The sequence below is a fragment of the Balearica regulorum genome, chromosome 1, assembly GCF_011004875.1.
Source record: "Balearica regulorum gibbericeps isolate bBalReg1 chromosome 1, bBalReg1.pri, whole genome shotgun sequence".
Classification (NCBI taxonomy): domain Eukaryota; kingdom Metazoa; phylum Chordata; class Aves; order Gruiformes; family Gruidae; genus Balearica; species Balearica regulorum.
In genome coordinates, this window is record NC_046184.1 from 10,068,413 (window position 1) to 10,094,381 (window position 25,969).

The 25,969-nt window shown below is 36.9% G+C and overlaps 1 protein-coding gene across 3 annotated transcripts in view; it reads left to right on the top strand.

Annotated features, from left to right (window-relative positions):
* Positions 1-25,662, top strand: part of SEMA3A (semaphorin 3A) — a 170,935-nt gene extending 145,273 nt beyond the window's left edge. For all 3 annotated transcript variants that reach the window (XM_075771219.1, XM_075771378.1, XM_075771299.1), the window contains 6 exons: positions 4,056-4,147; positions 7,096-7,137; positions 12,803-12,960; positions 16,914-16,981; positions 22,439-22,581; positions 24,127-25,662. In XM_075771219.1, the coding sequence (XP_075627334.1) occupies positions 4,056-4,147; positions 7,096-7,137; positions 12,803-12,960; positions 16,914-16,981; positions 22,439-22,581; positions 24,127-24,582 (959 nt within the window). In that variant the 3' untranslated portion in view covers positions 24,583-25,662. The remainder of the gene's footprint in view (positions 1-4,055; positions 4,148-7,095; positions 7,138-12,802; positions 12,961-16,913; positions 16,982-22,438; positions 22,582-24,126) is intronic.
* The last annotated feature ends 307 nt before the right edge of the window (positions 25,663-25,969 follow it).

The following is a 25,969-nucleotide window of genomic DNA, read 5'->3' on the forward strand; positions in this document are numbered from 1 at the left end:
TACTGCAGGAAATGCATCTCTGCAGAAAGCATTCCAGCTCTTTAGAGCTGTGAACTGAGTTATTAGATACTAGTACTATAATATGTTCTTGCATAAAACATTGAAAAGTAGTTTCATATGATTTTACACAACACATATATTTTCCATCACACATTAGAGACTTCAATGCCATCTACAACTGGCAGTGTTTTGTGCCTTTCAACAAGTTTTCTATGACCTGATTCAGCCCAGAAAGAAAAATGATAAATCATAGCATTACTCCCCTTGGCTGCGATGTGAGGGAACAAGCCCTTCAGCATCCCTAGTATGATGCTGAACAAACATAAGGAGCTGATTTATGTCTACATCTTGAGCACAAGAGGTGGCATTTATCTCACCGAAGTTTGGCATTCAGTCTGAGAAAGATGTCTTAGCTTCTGCAGCAGAGAGAGATAAGTACTTCCAGAGAGAGATTCATTGTACTTTCTTTGAGACCTCTATTGGAGTAAGATGGATAGTTACGCAGAAGTTCCTATCTGTTTTCAAACAGGACAGGAAGACTTGCTTAAACCTGAGCTATAGCTTTTAGATAGTTATCATTATGTCTGGTGGTTCTTATCTAAATTTGTCAGTCAAAGTCTCCCTCTGACAGAGCCTCAGTGATATCTAGCTCTCACCTTTGAGTTGGGAATTTAGGCACTTATTTAATTCCTTAAACCACTAATATTCAGGTGTGTGGTAAGTGCTCTGGATCTCATCCAACATTGCTGGTCTTTGTGCCCAAGAACTGTAAAAGTATTGGAAGATTATTACTTGCACTTCCCCAAAGAGATTTCAGCACCAAAAAAAAACAGGTTGTAAGCACTGAATGTTATTATTTCTTGAAATAATACTTTTGTCCATAGAAACGATTCTTTTTCCAGCAGGACTTTATATTCTCATGGAACAGGAGCAGGCATTACAACACCTGTGCTTGAAGCTGGGGCACAAAAGATGCTCTGTGCTCCTCTGAGCTCCCTATCCTTATTGGGGTTTTCAGACTGAGGAAAGGGCATCTTCCACTCAGGCAGAAAGGAAAAGAGGCAGAACTGAAGCCCTGCCTGCCTTCTGCCAGAAATCTGCACTGAGCCGGCTGCTCAAAGTCAAAGAAACCAGAAACAGATACACAATCAGTGTGTGTTACATCTTCCTCAAGCAAAGAACAAGCCAGGGAGCAGATTAGGGAGTGTAGTCACAGTCCAGTTTCCCACTTGATGATCTGAACCTATGACAAAGCCAGAAATAAGCTCTTCAGGGTATGACAGGGTTTTTCTGTGCAGGTCTGCCCCATCAGATTAGATACATTTCTCTGTAATTTCCCATTGCAGCAATCTACATTATTCCCACATGCTGCTGAACTTCAATATGTTGAGGAAATATTTTTTTTTTTCCTTTTCATTGAATAACTGATGATAATTGAACACAACATATTTAATAGCCATCCAGTGTAGTCACATTTTCCTTTCCTGTGGGTGAAATCTTTAGCTGAGCAGTTTCTTTCCCACTGTGATTGTACCAATGTGTTTCACAACGGAAATAAAATCATATCGGCATGCTTGAAATTATATCAGAAAAAAACAGGATTTAAGATATGCACTTAATGCATATCCTGAGTTTCTGATGTTCAGGATCATTTGGCACAGTCAAGGCACATCTGTCAGTAAAACAAATTAATAACAGTAATCTTATCTTACAGAGCAGAGCCTATTGATCCTAAAGGAGCCGCCTGATGCCATTTGTGTGAAATTGTTTGAAATAGTACTCCGTAAAACTTGATCTAGAATTCAGATAAAGCCCCACTTTGGTACCTGTGGCCTGACCAGAGTCACCGTAGTGATTAACACAGTGTATCTTTGACCTCAGAGGCTTTCTTGAGCATCAAGCGACTGTAATTGTTGCAGGATCCACTTAAAAGTCAGACCTTTCCTTGAAAAAACATTATGGGAAAGTCATGTGTGTTCGGTGCCCGCGCAGGCTCCACAGTTTCCCTTGTGCTGTTTTATCAAAATTCCCCCTATATTTCTGGAATATGGCATTTGATGGATTATGACTGAGTATCATCATGACACATTGCCACGCTGTTATATTTATTAGATCAGAGTTCTTTTTTTTTTAACCGTACGATGTATTTTCCTCAAAACCGCAGTCATCAAATTATCAGGATAATTAAGGAAATGAACTCATCCATTAAATTACAAATAAAACGAACCTTAAATTATCTGTTGTTCTGAATTACTCTGTTGTAGAAATGTAGATTTTTATTCTTGTTTTAAAGTTTATATTGCATTTGTTCTGTATTGTTCTCAATATTTCTTTAATTAAATATATTCAATTGGTAGCAGTAACCATAACGAAAACCACTTCCAAAACAACTTATCTAGTATATTTTACTAGCTTTGTTTGTACATGTAGCTGCCTAAATAGAAAGCAAGCTATACTTTGCTTTGTTGTTGTTGTTTTAAGAAAGAACTGGGTTTTTCTCTTTAAAAAATAATCTATGAATTTGTGACTAATGAAAGAAAACAGTGATGTAGATATTTTGTGGAAGAAAACTACTTTTTTCTAAACTTGAACAAATGCTTAGAAAATGTGCTTAGAAACCAACATCTGCTTAAAGGGGAGCAGATGGAAAAATGAAAATCTCAGTTCTACAGGATATTCTAAGATTTCTAGAATATTTTAATCAAAATTCATGTAAAGAAGTTGAAATACCAGAATTTTCTCAGGAAATCAATAGCTTTTAAGTTAGTTATCCTATAAAAACATTTTCAACCTATATAATATATTTGTTTCAATTTTATGCATATTTTCAATATAGAAGTGGTGAGTTGTCATCTTTTTAATCAGAAGTTTCAACTAACACACACAAACATATATACTACCAAAATAAGTATCTTTTGGTTTTGTGTAATTGTTGGTTAATTGTTGGTTTTAAAATGTTGACCTTTATAGTTCTTTTAGTTTGAGAATTTTATCCATTTAAAATGCCTTATATTTTCCTAGACTATTATTGAAATGGAATGAGCAACATGAAAAATCCTCAGGGACGTAGTTGTTATTCCTACAACATATTTACACGACACTACACTTGGCTGGTTAAAAAGAAAAGTCACATCCAGCGTGTTTCCATTTCAGAGAGTCTGCAGTGATATGTACCAACCTAGAAATGATTCTTTTGTTGTTGTTCCCTGAAAATTCTGTTCATGGAAACAGCTAAATCGCAGATGCAGAAGCTGTAAAACAGAGGTGGTCTTAAGTCTCAACCCTACTCACAGAAACAAAGGCTGTAGCTCTGGAATTTCAAGCCTTCGCCTTGTTCATGTTAAAGCCAATTACAAAACTCCAAGAATGTAAATGGGTATAGTATTAAAATACTGGCACACGCCTATTTCTAAACAGATGATACAAGTTATATTGCTTTTTACCCCTCAGCGTGGACCAGTATCTAACATGCAGAGAAATATAGATGCCTTAAGGGGCTTATACATCTTAGGTACTTTGTTTGACACGGGGAAGATCGCGTGTACTTAAGACATCTAACAGCTTCGTCTGTCTAAAAACATTTGTCCAGATGGTTTTATATCCATACTGAGCCTTCTGACAGCATCTTCACATGCATTTTAAGAATGACAAACATCATATTCAAAATGGACAATAAAACATGCCTGGGTAAATCTAGTGCATTTCCTTCCTCAATTAAATGACTGAAACATCTGCCATTTTATACTGTCACTTAAACAATATTTCAGTTCTTTTCATTCTTTAGTAACGATAGCAGTATTTATCTTCTTTGCTGCATTTTGGTAACTGAAAGACCACAGTGAAATGTCCTACTGAAATCGAGTTTTTTCCCTAAGTTATTTTAAATAGCAGTTGGTATTTTGAAAAACGAGTGCTGAGATACATATCTTCACAATCTTTATATGTGAAACAATCACACACTACAAGAAACTCTGGCTGCTCTGAAACTCAAGTATGCATCTTAAGCACCTGAAAACTTTTTTTTTCTTTTCCCCCCCCCCCCCCCCCCCCCCAAGATATTGGAACAGTTCTTAAAGTGGTTTCAATTCCTAAGGAGACTTGGCATGAATTAGAGGAAGTCTTGCTGGAAGAAATGACAGTCTTTCGGGTAAGTGCAGCTAAATTTCAAGTGTCAGGTTGTAGATTTCTCTGTGGACAGCTGCAAACTAAACTTCTTGCCGTCTAGCCAAAGAATAGCCTGGCATACCCCTCTAATTAGCTTGTCATTTAGAGACCCAGACACTAGTCAAAATAAACCTTGAAACTTTCAGTGCTAGCTGGAGGTTAATGATAAAAGAAATGGCATTCTGGGCTCTTGTTTTGTGGTTTAAAAAGAAATTAGTATCTCTGAATCTTAGAGCTATTACATGCTGTAGCTAAGTATGTATCTGGGCAAGTCTGGGAATAATGCCTGTCTGTTTGCTCCCACAGAGATATGCAACACACACATTTTATTGTTGCACCAACTCTTAACGGTATTCAGACTATCAGCATAATGTAACTAGGAAGATACTTTAGGAAAAAGAGTGATCTGCACAGATTTATTATGCCTAATAATCTGAGAAACAAAGAAAGTGTTTATATTTTCAAAGGTGACATTAGGGTCTCATTTTCATGGTTTGACACAAGACACCATAAACACCCCCCCAATCTTTAGTACTTGTGAAAATCAATCTCTTCCATTTTTCCCATCTGAGCCACGTAAAAAAATAAGGCATCCCATAGGCACTCCTGCAAGTCGAGGCCGAGTAAATCTTTCAAACACTTTCCAGACAGAATCCAGGGATGTTTCATGTTTTGTACACAACAACGAATCATTTACATTCCCCACGTTATTCTTTTTGTCAGTGCCGTTTTATGGCTCCAGGCTTTTAGGGGGTTGATACCTAGCTGGGAGAGCGAGGTTAATCTGACAGCGTGAAGATGATGCTTGCGTGCTCGGAGAGCAGCACATCGTGTGGTCTCACTCCAGATGTGCTGACAAGGGCTGTGCTCAAAACCTGCCACAGGGGCCCAGCCACCGTGTCCTCATCCTCAGTTGCCATCCCTTTATCTGTGGTTTCTGAATAGACACAACATATCTAAACAGAGCTTGTATATATTTTTATTATTATTTTTGATTTTTTTTTTTTTTTATTTCTTATGGACAATCTTGCCTTTACTGATACCAATCTTGCACAGAAACCACTGTTTTGAGTGCAAGATACCACTGAAAAATGGCCTTGTCTGTTTCTACAATCTGTGGGGGTTTTGAGGGCAGAAATGTGGGGGGGTTTGGTTGGTTTTTTTAACAGAAAAATAAAGTAGAAACTATGAGGAGAAAATGAGGCAAGTAATTTGTGGCTCCCAGCTTTTTTTCTTTTTTATACACGCAAAAGTCATTACATTAATGCAGGGTAATTTGGCAATTGTTGATAATGTATGAGTCTCTTCCCTAAATCAAGTAGAAGTGCCAAGCCAAAGAAGATCAGAGAAATATAAAAGTGAAAGAAAGAAAATAAATGGAGTGAAAGTTTTATTTCAGAAAGGCTTTGCAGAAGTAGTATGGTTAATGGCAAATTCAAATCTGATATTTTACTTTGCATGTATATTTATTCATTATACAAAAGGATTTTGCTGTTCTGATTTACTTGAAAGCTCATTTATCTCCTTTGGCATACATTTAAGCCTTAAAGAGGGTATTAATGTACTTCAGTGGAATAAGCAGAATTTGTATGCATAAGATATGGATCTTTGAATAGGGAATTTGCAACATTTTAAATGTACCTTTACTAAATGTAAATTTTCTTTAGTTACTAAAGAGTCTACGTGCATCACAAAGAATGTATTTTGATGCTTAAGCTTCAGTGTGCTGAATACAATGCTTTTCATCCATAATTCCACCAAACTGAAAGTCTTCCATATCTGTTACATTGATAATAAATGCCTTTTTTAACCCCATTTGTGCAATATTTCTCTGAGCAGCTGAGCAAACAAATTAATGAGTTCAATTTTCATTCAAATGTTACACTTAATTGATGCTTTCTAATATAAGGTCTATTAACCCATTTGTAAAGGCAGATCCACATGCTCAATATCCTCTGACCCCTATCACATTCTCTCAGGATAATCAAGTTGAAAGCCACACAAGTGTAAAAGCTTAATAAGGACTTTATTAACGTGCATAACTAAAAGCATGATTCATGGGATCAGTAGTAGATTTTTAGATGGAATAAAGTTCATGCAGACTTGACTTGCACACTTTGTAATCAAATGATGTCACTTTTACTCTCAGGATTAAATCCATTTTTAGGCTGGGCCTAAAAAGTGTAACAGCCTTTTAATCAGATCTAAACATTCTGTTAAATATTTCCTACGGTGTCTCATGTAAGAAAGTAGATATTGGTTTAATATCTGCTTGCTACAGATAAGTATAATTAAGAGTAAGCTAGGAGAGCAGTAACTCTCCTAGTAACTCATTTGGTTGATTAAATAATGGGTATTCCGGGTGCAAAAAAGTTCTTGCCAACTTTGATTCTGTGTTCTGCAAATACGAGTGACTTTGTATGTGAATAGCGCGGTGCAGTCAACACGATTGGGCTTGCAATTACGATTTGTTCTTATGAATAAGATTTTTGAGGAATGCGGTTTTCACCATGATATGTATAAAGGGTGTTGCTTATTTCAGTGATATCACCTTCAATGTAGTAACTATATGCTTTGATACAGCCATTATTATTTTCATATTTCCTGGGAGGTTCTTTAAATGTAGTCTTAATGTTAAATGCAGAAATTAATTTCAAGATGAGAAACTAGGAACAAAGCAATCACAATGAAACTGTAAGAGTACTGGAAAATGATATATCTACATAGCAATCAAAGATGCACCCGGATCTGTACATGCATTCTAATTTGCTTATAGCTAGAAAATATTCCAGTGCAAAAGGCAACAAGGAGCACTGTTACTGAGGAGTGTCTAGTTTAATCTCAAGGCTTCTGGGTTGGGCAGATAGGATTCTAGCAGAACTTTTATGTTTATAGAACTCATTTTACATTTTAACTCTTTTTTTCCCCTAGGAACCCACTGTTATTTCAGCAATGAAGATTTCCACAAAACAGGTACTATGTGCACAAACTTTAAATCACTTTTAAATATTTATTGGTCTCTGTCTTTTAGAGACAGTAACTTGGCAGTCAGTAGAGACATATTACAGCAGCAGCATCCCATCCCTTTATATAAACATTGGTAGTTTCTCAGGAAAAAGGGACATGCAAAGGAGAAAGGCAAAGCCTAGTCTGTGTTACTTATTGGTAAGGTGGAAACTGAACACAAACTAACCAGCTGTCTGCAGGCTCTCAAGAAAAAGAAAATCCACATTATGGAATGTTCTCATGACAGAGAAACTGTTCAAAAGGAGTGGCCAAACTTGGTCCCTTGCTTTAATGGGGCTAGTTCTATCCTCTGTAGGAACAGTCTAGTACAAAATGCAGATAGTGGAGCAAAGACTGGAAATGAGACAACCTCCTGTCTTTCTGTCCAATGCCCCTTCCATTCCTGGATGTGCACTGTTCAGCTTTAACAAAGAGGGCAGATCTGATTTCGTCCATATTTTCCATGGCCTTCTGGTTCAATGACATGGTTAGGATATGGGTTCCAGACTCCAGAATTTGTATTTCCTACTTTCTGCTGAGTGCACTAATAACTAGCTTCTTAAAGAAAGTATATGTATTATAGCCCTCATTGTAGACCAGATCATAACTAAAATGAACTGGACTTCCTGGTGGATGGAGGTAAAGTTTTGTCTGATTTACAGTAAAGGTGATTCCTGCATTTCTGAGCAAATATGGGCAATTAACATTAGGCTTCTTTGTGAAGCAGCTGATGAATTATGTAGTCGTGCAGAGAACATTGGGTTGCAGTGGGGGAGTGAAGTGGGTATTAGGGGCCAATCTTCCAGTTCCACCTGGAATTAGGTAGATGGATCCCAGCAAATGTCATTTCCTGTCTCAAAAGTCTGAGACATAAAATTTGGTGTCAAACTTAACATAATAAAACTTTTTTTTTTTTTATTTGTGTTGATTTGGAGCTTAATTCAGTAAATACAAGCAATTTGTTCACACTCATTAATTTTTCCATTAATGTCATTGTCAGTAAAGAGGAGATTTGGTATTATTTCCAGGACTGGGTACACTAAAAATTGTATGTATTACAAATAAGATTTAGTTAATTCATCTACCTCACTCTATACGTTATTAAACAGAAATTGAATTCATTCTGTAATGGACAGAGCCCAATATTATGTTTGAAATAATGCATATTTAACTCAGAAGTCACTGTATTTAGGAAAGTTGTCTGAAAACATTCATGTATTTGACAGAAAACATTTTGTTTGGGGACACTCTTCTGACACAGTTTGCCACCTAAACCAACAAAAATGGCAGGATGAAAAAAATGTACTATTGAATACTGGGATATTTAAAAACAAACCTGTCAAGTTGTATATATGTTCACATCATACCAAAATGCTCTGCTTTGGATTATTTTTATAAGTACATTCCCTTAAAGCAGCCAATCATATTTTATAATGGACCATGCATTTTCATACAACTTCTTCAAAGCATCTTTAGTTATTCAGGAGAGATTACAATTTTGCTTGAATCTTTTGAAAACAAATTTACACTGCTAAAATTGTCTAAAGCTAAAAAAGAGCATAAACCACAAGTTATTCAGGCAGAGTTAAGCTCATGAAAAATCAATCAGCCTCAGGCTAAAAATGACAGAATCATGATACAGTATGACAAGCATTTGGCACTGGGTCTCTGTATCAAACAAGTACATGGCAACATGTTTCCATTTCATATTTATGATTTAAAAATACTGTAGTTTTATAACTCAAACACTTTACTCACTGTGTTCTGATAAGCAGGGCGTTTTTCGTATAAACAGCATGATAATTCTATGCATTGTAGAAAGCAGGAGCATGAACTGTAAACAGTGAAACCAGCATGTCTTGTTGAAGAAATTTAAAGCAATCACTTCATTTTTTTTTTTTCAATAACAATTCTTTCATCCAGTTATACAAACATGGTACGAGGAGTTTCTCCTTATTTTCGAATGTTTTATTACCCTGGTTGTTCAAGCTACCTCTTTTGCCATCGTGCCAATATGATACATTACAAATGACTCTTCTTCCTAAAGATGAAAATCTACAAATTCTTCAGGAGTTTTAAATTGTATAAAACTCTAAGGCTCCCATGTCTCTCTCAATGAGTATGAATTTGGCCCTTGAGCGAGAGTGACTTTGAGTAAGGAAATTTACCCTCTATGTGCAAGACTAAGCCTTGATACAGTCTTTCTCAACTGTGCTGTATTTAACTCCCAGGAATTATATTTCTATTTTCTCACTGAAGCTACCTGTTCCTCCTAGTTGTTTTCAGAGCCCAAGGCTCGTGTAACCTTATCACTTAAACAACTTATGCACGGTTAGCAATAGACACAAACCTTCAGAGGACAGCATCCGAAAGCCACTGCAACACCCTGCAGCCGCCTTAATTCACAATTCCGTGGGACCCAGGCTTGCAGGAGCCCCTGGCTACCCCTTGGCCCTGAGCCTGTCAGGTGGGACTCCATAATTTTTCCCTTGACTTAAAAATGTGGAAGCAGGCCAAAAAGTCAGACCTGGCTTTCAGTCAAAGGTGACTTTTTGTGGAGCAAGCTCTGATCTTTTTTCTCAGGGTCAGGTTTGTGATCCTCTCTTTCAAAAAGCCATTGGATTTCTGGTAAGATGGGGAAAAAACAAGGAGAACCTTGGCTGATACAGGCCATCTCCTTGTCTGGTGAACTTCTGTGAAGAGCTTTTGTTTCTCCTCCATAAGATGCTCAATCAACGGCAAGGCAGAGGCCTCCAGAAAGACCTTTGTGACTACATTTATAGTACTGTTCACAAAGTACTGAATTTTATCCAGAGATTGCCCTTTCTGTCCATAGTGAGCATATAGAACGGACCAGCTCAAAATGGATATGCCACTTAAACAGCCTCCTGAACCATTCCACATCAGCTACTTTTCCACACATACAGTTAAATTAAATGTGATTTGAACCTCATGCTCCCTAAAGTTCCTTTTAAAATTCTGCCTAAGTTCTTCTTTTTGAGCACTATATTTTTTCATCTCTCTCTCTTTTTTTTTTTTTTTTTTTTTTAATTGCAAATGGAAAATTCTCCATTATCTCTTTGTCCAGCTTCTAGGGAAAGACTACATTCTGGGCAGCATGCTGAATCCAGAAACCACTGGATTGCTTAAAACATTAGTCTCCTCAGCTTTTGTGGAGTTCTGATACATCTTCAAGAATTTTTAGAGGACAACTTTTTTTTTCCCTCCTCTGGTTTGATCTGATAATCAGCTGATTTATTAAATTAACAACCTCTTGGGAGCAACTCTTTGCCCAAAAGGCAGTTTAACTATGTATAGCAAAGTAAGGTCAGATCATTGATGCAAATCATTCCATTACTATTTTCTGAATTTCATACTGCCTGGATTTATATATTATTAGTGTCCAGAATAATGATCACCAGCTGGAGTCTAAAACCATGATCAGAAGAGCAGCAAACAGGGCAGCAGCCTTCAGGCTGTGCTGCACCTGAAACACATGCTGCAGTTCACGGACTGAACTTTATGAACTTATCTACAAGGAACAGAGTCTTTAAGTAACCCTATTTTGGCCTCACTTTTTTTTTTTCTTTGTATGTTTCTGGTCATTCTTTAATTCTAAGGGCATATATTAGAAATCAGGGAGGGGTCTTTGACAAAATGAAATTCGTCACAGGGGTGCATAGGAAACCATTACACCATCCTTCTTCATTTTCCCATGTGCATTCTCTGTGTTGGTTTTTATATTAGCTGCACCACACATTGCTACATGCTTACCTAGATATTAATGCCCTAATTACATAGGACTCAGATCAATACCATCTGGACTTTTAAGATACTTAACTGAAGCTCTAATTTGACCTGTGCTGCCTCCATAATCAGTAAAGAGAAAAGGCATCCCTTGAGAGATGGTTAGGTCACCTAAGATTTGAATTGCTGCTCTTTTTACTGCAGAACATACCCCTAAGCTGGGTACTTCATTAAGTGACTTAAGTTAGAAAGAATCAACTTATCATGTCTGCTGCCTGTCATCTGCTTCTCGAGGGTACAACGCTAACTGGGCACTGGTATGTACAGTTAATACTTTGTGTAGAGCTCCATGTGGTCAGAGACTTTTGCCCAGAGAACTGGCTTTACAACCCAGCTATGGCCTATAACAGACAGAAGTAACTGCTTAGAAAGGGCTTATTTTTCAGTTTACCAATGAATTTTCCTTTGGGTGCTTTCCTTGTCATATTTTCCTTGAGAAAATACTGATGTTTATATAAATGCACGGGATGTTTCTGTTACAATTAATATGTCTGTATAAACTGCCAAGCTGCTGTCTCTGAAAGAAGTTAGTGCAGCACCTTTTATGAGTGGTTTTTGGTTTGTTGTCTCCTGGTATCCTGTGCTCATCATTTCCAGTTGGCAGGTGACCTCAACCACCTTCCATCCCTGCCTTCCCTGGAAATGGTACCTCTGGGACAACACAATGCAGGAGATGAAGAATTTTGATAACATTTTTTGTAATCCTATTTTTCACACAACTCTTATGTTTTCTAAGAAAGAAAAATGAATACAAATTTGTATTTTCCTGGTGGACTGTTTGGAGTGAGACCTTAAAAAGGCATGTACTCTGCCATGGGTGCTGGGTGACAAAGTTTAAGCTTTTCATAGCAAACTAACAGTGTTTCCAAAACAGAAGGATTATGCCATTTAATTTTTGTTTATCTATTTGTTTTCTTTTCCCCTAGTTTTGCATCTCAGAAGGAACTATATTTATTTACTACATTCATACTTGTTTTCTTTGTGAATTGGTGCTAAGCTGAAATATCTCTGGACTTTGAAGCTCAGTAGTTCAGTTGCCTTATGTCCCTCTGGGGACCAGCTTCCCTAACGGACCACGTGAATTTGATAGCAGAGAGGAAATTGAGAGAGACGAGATATTCTGTTGTGATGTCATACAAAGCTGTAGTTGATTTTGTTTACATCTTTTTTCCTTTACTTCATGGCTTCTCTCTGCATTTGAACTACATCTTCCACTCAACACTGTTTTTTTATCAAAAAAAAAAAAGTAAGCCATCTCCCCTCATTAAAGATATGCTTCAGTTAGAGTATGTCACCTATAGAAAAGAGTATGAAGCATCAGAATTATCAGACGTGCAGAGATGTGTGTGTATGGCAGCACTTCCAAGCTGAAATATCTTCGCATGGGTCTGAAATAATTTACTTTAGGTTTCCTCCCACCTTACACAAATCAAGGTCATATATAGAAAATTTATGTTAAAGTTCTTTTTTCTTTAAATTCAAAAACATATTCTCCTTTGTGTTCTGTCACTTATTGTGGTGCAGGGATCCCCAGTGCAGGGATCTGAATGGAAAAGAAAAAAAGGAAGCATACTTTAATTTTTCTTGCTGTTTAAAGAAGCCACCAGGAGCTTCAAACAATAATAAAAGTTTTTTCCTATTTGATTTTTTTTATCCCAAGGATAATTCTCTTCTCATTACTTTAGTGTACATCAGGATCGTGATCCTTCGTTGTATTTGTAATGGCCCTAACATATTATTATATAACTTTTTTTTATGCTTTCCTAGCAAAAACCTGGCAATTTGCAATTTTTAATTTTATTTTTTTTTTAAACTTTTATTACAGCAACAGCTCTACATTGGCTCAGCCACTGGAGTTTCACAGCTTCCCTTACACCGCTGTGATGTGTACGGAAAAGCATGTGCTGAGTGTTGCCTTGCGAGAGACCCTTACTGTGCCTGGGATGGTGCATCTTGCTCACGTTACTTCCCCACTGCTAAGAGGTAGGGACAGTTTCAGATGTCTGCACGGTTTGCTATTTGTTTTAACTGATGGTCTCAATATGACCAGAGGGCTTTGGAGCTTTTTCATGGGGTGGTTAACTGGAACCCTTTCTCTTCCAAAGAAAACATAATTGTGGGAGTTACAAGCAATATGAAGTCTCGGTTGATTTAAAGCGAACACTGCTACTTCTTGGGTTGCCTTAAAAAGCTGTTGTAAAAAAACATTCAGAAAAGGGTCATCTCTGAAATGGTTTCATAACTTTCTATTCAGTAATAAACAGCCAAAAGAAAAAATTCCTTTTCTCTAACATGAGGAGGGAGCTTGATATTAAAATAAAAAGACTACTTGCCCAAGTAAAATATCATGCATTTTCATGAATTCTAATTCAAAGGAAATATTTATAAAGTGTTTGGACATGAATGGGAAGTTATTTTTTAGTGATATGTAGCATTATTATTATCGTACAAAAGTATAACTTGCGTGTGTTGATGTGTGTCTAAATGCTCCCAGATCAGAACAATCACTATTTTACATTCACTCTGCACTGATTCTAAAGGCTTTGCAACACAAAGGTTAAGGGAAAACAGACTCTGCAAGTGAAAATATAATTTTTATAAAAAATTTACAAGTCCTAGTTGCCTGATCTGAAAATTTAAAATAATATTTTCTTTGCCTGCCTTTATCTCTGAAATTCTTTCTCTTGAAGTATATAAGCTAGTTACTGAACAGCTCTTAGCTACTGAAGTGGAAATTAGGAATAACTGAGCAGATAATCACTTGCAAATAAGAACAGACATCGGTGTAGTATTGAGATGCCCATGACAAATTGGCTACAATGATAAAATGTGCTCACGTTAAATCGAATATGCCAAACATCTTGCACATATGAAGAAACAAGGAATCTAAGGGTTTCTATACCTAAGGGTTTATATATAACTAACGGTAGCAAATAGTTAAGAATGTCAGGACTCCAGATTCCAGATTTGGACTGGTTGGTGCAGGAGGTGAAGTATGGTAAAGGGTGGGAAGTAGTGCTTGTGTCACAAACTTTTCAGATGGAGGGGATTAAAATTTCAAGGTTTGCATTACGATGTATCCTAAAGAAATACTGATGACAAAAGAAAAAGCTGCCTATAGAACATCAGGTTCTATTTTTGCACCAGGAAACAAAGTTAATCTGAGACAAGGTTTTTTTGTGAAAGTCTTTAGAAAATAATTAAAAAGGAGAAACTGAACCCATCCCTAAAGAAGAGCTGGTCACATTTTCTCAGCTGCATGGGCTAAAGTAAAATTTGCGGTGAAGGAACAGCGGTTTCTCTGTAGCAGAAGAAGGAAAGAGAAGAGAGGGAACAGTGAGGTTTTCAAGGAAAGTCTAGGAGATTGATTTGATCTGAAAGTTTTAAAGGTTAGAAGTCAGCACGGTTGAATACTGCATCTGAGTCGAAGGAGACAGGAAGGTCAGGAATCACTGAATCACTCTGCTCTCCCACCTCCCCACTGATCGCTGTCCCTGAACCTCATCCCTTCTCAGCCTTCACTAGCACCTATTCCAATTCCCAGCCCATCTCAAGACCCACAGATCACATCATTCTGTCGTTCATCTGCTTACACTGATGAAAGAAATAGGGCTTTGTCTTTTCCTTATTCCTCTCTCCAACCCATTAAACAGCAAACCCAGCTCACTGTCGCCATCCAGGATGAAGGGACTGGGACCTCTTCCTACAGGGATTAAGGGGCAGGGCTACTGGGGTTAAACTGGGTTGCACAGATATAGGAAAACCTTGGGGTGCAGAATTTACTCTTCTTGAGGCCACTATGAAAGAAAAAGTAAGTCCTGGGTGGCTGGGATCCTGCCAAAGCATTCACAAAAAGCTGCTCTCCCCCGCCACTTCCCCCCATTTTTCCCTTGGCAGCAGCAGCAGCAGCAGCAGAGTAAAGGTCTGTGTCACTGGGGGAGAGGATCCTCTGTGTACCTGGTATCTGCTGTACCCACTGCCTCAAGCCAGCTTTGAATGCATCTGTGACAAAATCAGCATTGCTGGAAACAGCTTAAATGTCAACATTTTCCTAATAATGAATCCTTGTAATTTTAGGCTCCAGAAATATTGGAAAAGTTGAGTCCTCAGGCAATTGTACAGATGCTTTACTAATAGTTGGTTTTGGGGTTTTGTTTTTGGTTTGTTTTGTTTTGTTGTTTTTTTTTTTCTTCTTTCTTAAAAAGGAGCTTTTATAAGCCATGATTTTAATTTCCTTTCCTTTCTTTGTGTATTTTACAAGTCTAAATGACAGTTCAGAGCTCCTGTAGTGTGACCACTTAACTTTACCCCATGCAGATGTGTTCTGGTTCATATTTCATAAATCATCGTGTTGATACAATGGTGATATGTGCGACATTTTCCTGAGATTCTAACTAAACATCTCATCCAAACTCCATTGACAGTAATATGAGTCTTTTCAGAGACTTCTTTTCTACAAATAGTATCCTATAAATATGCTGCATTTCAAAATTTAGGAAGGAGTAACAAAATTTTATGGTTCCTTATGTTTTGGTGTATTTTTATTCATTGGTAATGAGTAATATGAAGATGATATCTGAAATTAGAATTAAAACATTTTTTGAATCACATATCAATCAACAGAAGGTTCCTTCTTATTAACGCATGCTCATTCACTGGGATAATTTTAAAGAAGCTTTTATTCAGAAAGACATAAAAAAATGCACATTCTGAATAGTTGTTTTTTTTTCCCAAAAAAATACCCCCACAGCTGTTGCCATACTTCACATATATAATTTCAGTTTTAATATTTCAGTAGTTTTCAGTGGACAAAAAACCCCGGTTAAGATCTTTCAGCCAAGAGGAGTCAGCTGTGCAGTTGATGGTGCCTCCGTGAGAACTCTTAGTGTGTGCTGATGCTGGGCTGTTTGCGAGAATCCGCAAACAGGGCTAGCGAACAGAAGAGAGATGGTCTCTGTGCTGCAGAACAATGGCTTTTTTAAAATGTGGGCTGTTGTCACAAGGGAGTGACCAACAGTGCTTTTTACAAGGCTACTTGACTTTTGCATATCCGTTGCTGGATGCCATAATCTGAAATCACAGCATTGTTCAGCAGCCTAATCCTCTTTGTTCTCCTCTAATTTTGCAAGCCCTCAGGCTTTCTCTGATTCCTAAAGTAAAGTGCTCACACTTGAAACACATCTTTGTTTGCCTTGTTCTCCTTGTTCTTTTTTTTTTTTTTTTTTAATATGAAATGCTTTTCCCTGGCTCAGTTGAATTTTGTGTCACAGCTATTTAAATAAAAATAGGAGCAGACAGAGAGAGAAAAATAAATGCAGAATAAAAGTGTATTTAAAACCTTTCTTCTGTGAAATACAACCTTTTTTTAGCACAGATCAATACGTTTTCCAAAAGAGCCAATGAAAATCAAACTGGGGAAAGAATATACTATGTTAAATGCACATGCAATAAAAGCTCGAACCCCTTCCAAAAATCTTCATTTCAGCAAAATGTGGCACTTTGACAGTCTTAATACTTCATTTTAGCGAAAAGATGCCATGATACTTAAAGTATTGTGTACTTGCAGAAAAGCTGTAGCTTCTTCATGGTTTTTGATGCATGTTAAACAGTTCCTGTATCTATGAACCAAGTAATGAATTTGTCTGTGATTGATATTGCCAACACAGTTAAAATAAACTTCATAGGCTCAGTGCAAGAGATAGGTATTTACCGGTTTCTGAAGACTTTACCTGTAAGAGTGAAGGCTGATTCTACAAACCATAATGATGCATAGAATATAGTAGTAACAACATGATTTCCTCCCTTGTGTTGTTTAGGTGCACTTGTGACCTATGTAATTATATATATATGTTCCATTTGTTGCTCTTCAATCATGGCAAATGTGAACACTGACCACTGAGAAGGTCACTAACAGTTTTCAAATATAATACTTGCAGACGTACTAGACGACAAGACATCCGAAATGGAGACCCACTTACTCACTGCTCAGACCTGCAGCATCATGGTGAGTTCTGGGTATGACTGAAGTACAACTAATTTGTATGTAATTTACAGACTATGCATGAGAAGAGTAGGAAGCGCATGAATGATTTCTTGGTGAAATTGTCTTGAACATCTGGGAAAGATGAATATAATACATCATTATCCCAATTTAGATTGCTTTCAATGGCCTAGATCAGACACTAAAGACTGGGTTTTGGTTTTTTTTGTTTTGTTTTGTTTTTCCTCAAGTTAACAGTTTTAAGCATTTTAATTTTTCTGCTTTGCTTACCTGATAATATCATACCACCCGGCTAGGCATATTATGTCAGAAAAGAGTCATATCTCCTTCAGAACAGCAAGAAGTATGTACATGTTGCTTCACATAGTTTGCATAGGATAATAACCAAACACGTAATTAACTACCTTGGCTAAATATGGAATGGTTTTGTTGTAGGTGCCACACTAGCAGCCCTTAAAATCAGGATGTTCTGTGCATTAGGCCTGTCACGTGTGCTTTCAGCATGGGTTTTCTTTGACATCTTTTGGTTTTGTTTTTTGTCAGTTGCTTCATTTTCACAGTGTATTGACCAAATCTTCCTTTCTTGAATTGTTTGGCTGATAAACTTCTCACAGTTATTAATTTGTTGCCAAACTCTCCAGAAAATCTTCACTTTGAAAATTAAAAATATCCATTTTACTGTAGGTGAAGAGAACACTTAGGCAATACTTCCCTCTGCTGGAAAAAAATGATTACTCACGTTTGTGGTACATTTTTAATAACGGTTAAACCACTGGACAGATTTCTGGGAAAAATAAAGTGGTGGCTGAAAGTAGAGATATCTCAAAACCCTCATGTCCTTTGTGTCCTTGTAATAGCAAGAACAATAAATAGTCCAAAGTTGTACTTTTGTATCAGGTATAATCATCACCACTATGTTTCAGTAATAGTTTTCTCTATCTTCCTTTTTAATCATTTAAAACTTGCCGCTAACATAACTATACCTTTCCTTTTGACTTCTGATTGCCAGACTCAGGTCAATGGAAGAAGGTTTGGAAAAGTGCATGAATAGACTAGGATCAATATGTAGTTGTCATGTTTTGAGAACTTATGAATGTACAACTATTTTAGATTTTAACTAGTCAATGTGGACTAGTAGAAAGTTCACAAATTTCCAGCTGCATGATATTTAGAAATACTTATACAGTGCAGATGAGACCATCCATATATTAGGGCTGAGATGACATTTTCAGTTCCCCAATAGGAAAATTTCACCAGGCACTAAACGTGGATTTTATTACCATCAGAAGCATGTCTTAGCTTTACTTTTTTACTATCTGGACATTTTACTCTTGAGTAAAATGATGATCTGGGCTACCACATGTCCAATTTTTTTAACGTTCTCTTGTCCTTTCTAGCTGTGCTTTATACAACTGTAGGTCTGGTCTTTAACTTCACAGACAAGAAAAGGATTTCAAAACACTTTGTTTTTTATATCTTCCCATATTTGGTAAACATTTTTCTGAAAATATATCTTTTGTCCAAAGGGAAGAGAGTAACCCAGCTCAGTTTTTTCAAGGAGCTTTAATACAGCTTTGTCAAAAAAAGCAGAGCAAGTATAAGACAAGTTCTCACTGAAAATTTTACTTAATAGTGAGATGAAGACAGCGTGATTAGAAGAATCAGTAACTTACAAAAAATACTGAGGGAACACAGTTCTAGGTCTTAGACTTTAAGGATGTATTGTCATAATACTGGATGCTTTAGACTGGTTTTGAGTGAAATTTTCTCTAAACTAATTCTGAGTTGTAAATCTATAACATTTTCCTATATTTATGTGTCATTTGCACATGATCATGCATTGTACAGACAGCTGCATGGCCCATAAACTTTCTATGCCAACTTATGCTGAGTTTTTTCCTTGGTTATGACTAGTAGTTTCGTGGACAACAGATGAAGAATTGGGTTTGCCTATAGCCAAAAATAAGTTCCAGCAATCATTTACTACTTGTCTACACATTCCTTTGAAGTAATTGGCAGTTGATTCTCCACGTGAACCAACAGAAACAAGAAATAAGAACAATATCTTAATGTATATCTCACTTTTAAAGACATTACAGAAACTTACTTTGATATCAATCTGAAGCAATAATAAAGGTTTTAATAAGGTTTAGGTAGCTCCTTCAGTTGCCCCTTTGTACAAATATATAAGTAGTAGTATAAAATGACTACACAGCAACATAAGAGGGAGCTGATGATCCTTAGCTGTACAGATGTTTGGCCAGACATTAATGCTTACATCTAAAAGCGTGATCACCTTTGTGTCAGCTGGACTTATGTTTTTTTAAGCATTACATACTAATTATTCAAGTTCTTTTTTCTGAAGAATTTGTAAAAGAAGAGTCACCTTTTTTAGGTCATTTATCCCAGGGGAAGCTCAAAGAATCACTCTGAATTTAACTGTATAGTGGGAATCATTCATCTGCAAAGCAATCTGGGTATAAGTACTTAGCTTTTCATACTGCTTCGGTTGTGTCAGAAATTATGTATTTAAAGGATATTTATAAGGCTAGTAAACTGATACTGCTGTTGGGTTCAGTTTGGGAATTACAGCTCTCAGACAGGATTTTGGGTTGAATTTCATAACCAACTTCATGACTTCTATAGTTTTCTAATTCCTCCAGCTGCTCTTCTGAACTTCCCAGACCTTCATTCTTCCTTCTAGTCTCTTCAGCTTTTCCCTCAGTCCCAGAGCTGCACTCTGATCCTGTGATTATTCCATCACTCTACTTACTTTGCTGCACTCCACGTGCTCAATATTAAATGAACTTTATAGACAGTTCTGGACCTGCCTTCTGCTCCCTTAAATCATGGAAAAGGAATTTGAAGGATCTCTTAAAACCTTCCTCTTCTCATTGCATGACTGTCACCCATACTGTATTTTCTGGACCTGTGAGGAAATTTAAAGGGGGCTTCTGCCACTTTCCATGCTGATCTCTAACACACTAGAATGCCACAGACCAGGTCCAGAAAACACTCAGAAGTTTGAAATTATGTCAGAGCACCCACCCTCAAGGTTACTTGCATGAAAACTTGTGACTAGCTTCTTAGATACTAAGGCTATCCTAGGTAGTTAAGTTTTCCAGCAGAAACCTCTCTGTATTCTAAAAAATATGCTCCTGCTCATGGCCAGTAGGACCTTTGCCAAAGAAATATCTATTTTTGTCTTTTGTAATGATATTTACTATCTAGAAGACTGCCTCCCTGGATACAATGAGACCAGTGCTGTATGTGCTCTGCTCCTGTATAATTCACTTGGACTATGATGTGTTCAGGAAAATATAGTCAAGTGGTGCTGCAAGTCACCTAATGAATAACTGGATGGTTAAATCAGCTATTTAGGATGTGGGAGAAGAGGACTCAAAGTCCATTTAGGCTTAGGAGACTGACTTCTTAGCTCTACTTCCAATATAAGCACCCAAACTATCAGATTGCTCTTGGTGAAGTTGGGCCATACTACAACCATGATTCAAAGTTCATGGAGCCTGGGAGAGAGGAATTGAAATACAACATGCATTCCCACTGACTGTCTTATGCTGCAGCCCTACATGTGCTATCTGTTGTGGATCCCAGTTCAGATGTCAAACTGCCTCTTGCTGACTGTGTAAGGATCTTTGGCTGCCTGCTCAGCCATGTGAATTCTGTTCCTAAATTAGAGTGCCTAACTTGAAACAGAAGTCAGGACATTAGTCAGCCATTCACAGTGTTGAATCTGGACCCATGAGTTATCAGCCAATCATTTCCTTTTCCAATCTTTATCTTATCACTTCTAGTTATATTCAGTTTAATCTCTTCACCTACTTCCAGTTCCTCTGTTTCATTGACACAAATTCACCCATGCTCCATCTCAGCCCTTACCACTGGTACCCTTGGCTACATTCTCTTCCATCTGTCTTACTCTTCTCTTGTTGCTTTGCTTTCTAATTTATTCCTCTATTGCTCCTCATCTTCCTGGCCCAAAGCTGCACTGACATTTTTCGTAGGGATGTGGTTACTGAGAGATGTCATAAAAGTTGTTTCACTTACTTGTTTATATAGCACCCCACTTACTTGCTGGAAAGGTTCACAATGCAGCAGAGGGAAGCAAGCTAACCCATTCCCTATTTGTTCAGTGTTAATAGGTCATTAGATGTTTCCTTACTGAGAACTGGGCAAGCACCAGTTCTTATTCTGTCCCCCTATCCCTGCTCCCATCCTCTCTGAGGGCTGCAAGTCATTATGGAAAGACATATGATTACTGTATCAACATAAACCAGGAGCTCAATTTTATTTTTACCTTTGGCTCAGTCATGTAGCAAACAGCCTGTGTTTGCTAAACAACATGGCCAATATGATAAAGGCACATTGAAGGCAAACAAAACTTGACAAAGGATTTATCTGAGAGGATTTTAATTAGACATCATTTTCCTATTAAAACATATCAAAAGAGGTTGCTAAAGATTTCCAGTACTAAAGATCAAAAATGGAAAATAGAAAGAAAGACAAATAATGCAAAGAGACAGGAAACCCCATGAGATCAACACGGTGTTAAATAGTTTACCAACCCCTTCCTCCCCATCCACTCTCCAGGATTATTGTACTGCTGCCACTTAAGTCCATAACAGCATTTTAAAGAGCTAAGGTGGAGAGTTGAAATATGATGCCTTACAGCCTCTGCGGTACTGGAGAAGAATCAAATGCCATATAAGTCCTATAGCTATGTGATATTTCCAGCAAGTTGATGAATATCTTGAAACATTGTTGTTAGAAAAGGAAGTAATTTATTTAACTTTCTCTTTCCCCTCCCATAGTGTGTGGCTTATTAACCTCATTACATTTCCATAAATTATATCAGTATGAGAGGAAATGATTAATTGAAGATTGTTTCCTCAAAAAACATTATTCCTGGTCATTAACAGCTTCAGCAAACTGCAGTGCCATATAATCTAAACACGTTATACTACTTTTAAATAGCCTAATGTTTTATTACTTTGCTCTAAAGTATTATGATCATAGAGCCCAGGAGGCATCATTACAGACATTCTGCAACTACACCCTGTGTTTTCTCACTGCATACAGTTTGCTATTAAAAATTCTTGTCATGTCCTAGATGTTTTCCTTGATGAATATTAATGAGGTTTACACAAAATTTCACAATGAAATTCATTAACTTCACATGTTGAGATGTTAACAGCTGTTAGGATTTAAAATACAAAAATAATAATAATAATAATAACAAAAAATCCCTACCAGGAATCCTTACAAAGATAGAGATGTTGATGGAGATTTTCCAAATGGCATACTGATATAGGGAAATTTTTCTTTTAAGGTTTTTATCTTTAAACACCTTAAGGGAGCCGAATTTCCAAACAAACAAATTCACTTAGCAGTTAATTTTTTTCTTTCTTGGTAATTTTAATTCTTTTTTTCCTTGCTTTACAGATAACCCAAGTGGTCAGACCCTGGAGGAAAAGATTATCTATGGTGTAGAGAATAGCAGCACTTTTCTTGAGTGCAGTCCAAAATCTCAGCGTGCTGTAGTCTACTGGCAATTCCAGAAGCAAAATGATGACCGCAAAGAAGAGGTACAGTAGAAAAAAATTGAGAGATGCAACTAGTCTTCTCTATGAAGATATACTTGAACCTGAGTCCTTCCCAGTATAATGTCCATCTGTTTTTTAGTTTAACAGAATTTCTCTAGAATCTTAAAATTCCTGCTGTTCTTCACCATGTTCCTACTCACCATAAAATCGCATAAGCTCTCTAATACGTTTTACAGAGTGTTACATCAGAAAACATTCATACTCTCTCCCTGCAGAACACATTTTTCCATTAGATATCTCAGAAACACAAAAAGTTAGCTATCTAAGTGCCACCTAAAGCGTCATACAAGGATTATATTGAACTTAAATATTACAAATTTCTGAAAAAAAAGTAAGTGCATTCATCTAATTATACTGTTTGACTGAAATGTAGTCTAACAGGAGCATTTCCTATGTACTGCATGCTCTAAGACTTTACTGCAGATAAGACAGAGACAGAATGAAGAACTGTAGTGGACATAAGGGTATGAAAACATGTACATTTTTTTCATCAAAAGCAACATTCACAGAGGCAAAACCACTGACTTCCACTGCTTGCATTACACTAAACTGATACTTTATTTTTCCCCTTCTCTTATCACCAAAATTCTTATGTTACTACTTTCCCTGGTTCTCAAGTCATGTTAGTATCAAGCTAGGTCACAGAAATCTTAAGAGAATAATCTACTCTGGAAGGTAGGGAGACCAGGCTAGGAAACAAAAACTTGTTTGTGGCATTGAAGTATTTGTAAATATACCCAAACTTCTCTGAAGTATTTATTTTTTTTAAAGCATGTACTAAATACTCAGTTACATTAGCAGCTTTAGATACTTTTGATCTTTGCTTTATTTGCATTAGTAGTAAATTATTTAGAATTTATTCTTGGTGGAGAAAGCAGCAAACAGGTTTGTGCCCTTTCCATTTGCAGCGACATGTGCATTCAAAGAATGAAATTATATTCCTAGATAATTCAGAAAAAACACAGTATTTTTGACAACTTCTTTTTGACTTAAAATTTTGAGATTTAATCCTTATTGCCTCTTTGTAAATTCTCCACTTATGCAGAACCCACTTCTATGCATAAGGGCTTTTGTAGTAAGGAGCAATAGGAAGATAGAGAACCTTTCCCACATATATACCTATGTTTGGCGAAAAGATAATGATAAATGTGGCCTTAGTAATCTCAGTAATATAGCCATATGCATCCATATTGACTCTGCTGACTATAGGCTTGCATCTTCTGTAATCTTACTAGCAAGTCCACCTGACAGAGTTGATACAGATCTTTGTTCAGCAGCAGTAGGCACTAAGGAGTAAATTCTTAATCCCTCAAACTCTCTTTGCAGCACATCGGTAGTTTTTCCAGAGTATTTGAACCTTCTATAACTAAGATGACTGGCAAGGGGTTTTGCATTCATGCTGGTTTGGGGAATTTTTGGCCAAGTCTTAGCTGAAAGGAGCAGTACTAAGGAAGTAGTGTGGTTAGAGGATAATTTTGCACATATATAAAAGATAACTATTGAAATTACCACTTTTTTCCAATACAGATAAAAGTGGATGATCGCATGATCCGGACAGAACAGGGCCTATTGCTACGAAGTCTTCAACGGAGAGACTCTGGTATTTATTTTTGTCATGCTGTGGAGCATGGCTTCATGCAAACTTTGCTCAAAGTGACCCTGGAAGTAATTGATACTGACCACCTGGAAGAGCTGCTCCATAAAGAAGAAGATGGTGATGCCTCCAAGACCAAGGATGCTACCAATAGCATGACCCCCAGTCAAAAGATCTGGTATAGAGACTTCATGCAGTTAATCAATCACCCCAATCTCAACACAATGGATGAGTTTTGTGAGCAGGTTTGGAAAAGAGACCGCAAACAGCGCCGGCAAAGGCCTGCCAATGCGCAGGTGAATACGAATAAGTGGAAGCACCTACAAGAGAATAAAAAAGGTAGGAACAGGAGGACCCATGAATTTGAGAGGGCACCACGGAGTGTCTGAGCTACATTACCTCTAAAACCTCATCCAAGTAGAAACTTGTATAGACAGATAACTGGAAAAAAAATGCAATATTCATGAACTTTTTCATGGCATTATGTGGATGTTTACAAGAGTGGAAAGTTCAAACAATTTCCACCAGGTTTAAATAAAATCCATTTCTAACTTTCCTAGTAAGTCCTTCCTCTCTGCTCTGATTCTAAGACCAGAAAGACCAGAGTTTCAAGGATGATAACTCACCCGGACCTAGCTTACTGCTCAAAAAGTTCTGCAAGTGTTCAGCAAGCAAGTTTTGCTTTCTCTTTGCCTGAGATATAAACAAAATGCTGTATTTCATGCTGTCATCTTAAAGAAGAAAAACAAAACCCACCTTTCATCATCAGCACTATCATTTCTAGACTTATATATAAAACTGCATGAACTCATTAAGCTGATGAACGTCTAAACACGTGATTGGACACAAGGATTTTGTTCTTGTTTGGTCTACCAGTTTTCCTGTTTATATGTGCTAGAAGAGGAAAATACTGAATGAGATTGTGGAAATCTGAACAACATAAGCCATTCATCATCTGGAAGAATAAAAAAATGTGGAGTACACTGGCCTACTACTGATGACTTCGTTCAGCTTTGATCTAAAGATGTATTTTATTAAAACTATAATTTAAATGTACTATGAAAAATATGCAGCAAACATTAGCTCTTTTCTAAAATAGATTAGACTTTTTGTCTTAGAAATGTTGTACTTTCTAATTATTGGTTTAGAGGAAAAAAATGACAACTTCCGATTATGAGCTGCTTTACTTTTTTGTTCGGAAAATCTTTCAGGGGAGCTAGTCACATTGCAGTTAACCTCCTCCCCTCTCAGTAATCTATATGACATGTAACTTCAAAACAATTTTAAAACTAAACTATTTTAACATGAAAGTCGCTGTATAGCATGGAAGTCTTCTGCATTCTTTTTTTCTAAGTATGGTATTTGAAATGATTCAACCTGTATAATACCTTGCTATAGATTGAACCAATGAAGAGGAGAGCATTGATTTTCAGTTGTATATTTTTTTTTAATTAAAAAAGTAAATAGCATTAAAATACCCTCTACTAATTACACTCTTGCTTTCTTGGTTCGTAAATATTTGTGAATGCTAATATTTAAATACTGTGGCTCATAGACTGTCATATATTCATGAGCAAAGCTTACATTCAGTTTAAGGAGTTTTGTTCCCAGCTCAGTGGTGGAAATATGTCCACACTATTGATTCTCAGTGCTCCATTCTTTCTGTCAGCCAGATCACACAAATGCAAAGAACCAGCACTAGGCCACATAAACAGTAACCTCAAAGCCAGCTCTCTGTTTTAAGACCTAAGGGACAGTTTTATCTGTGGGCAAAGT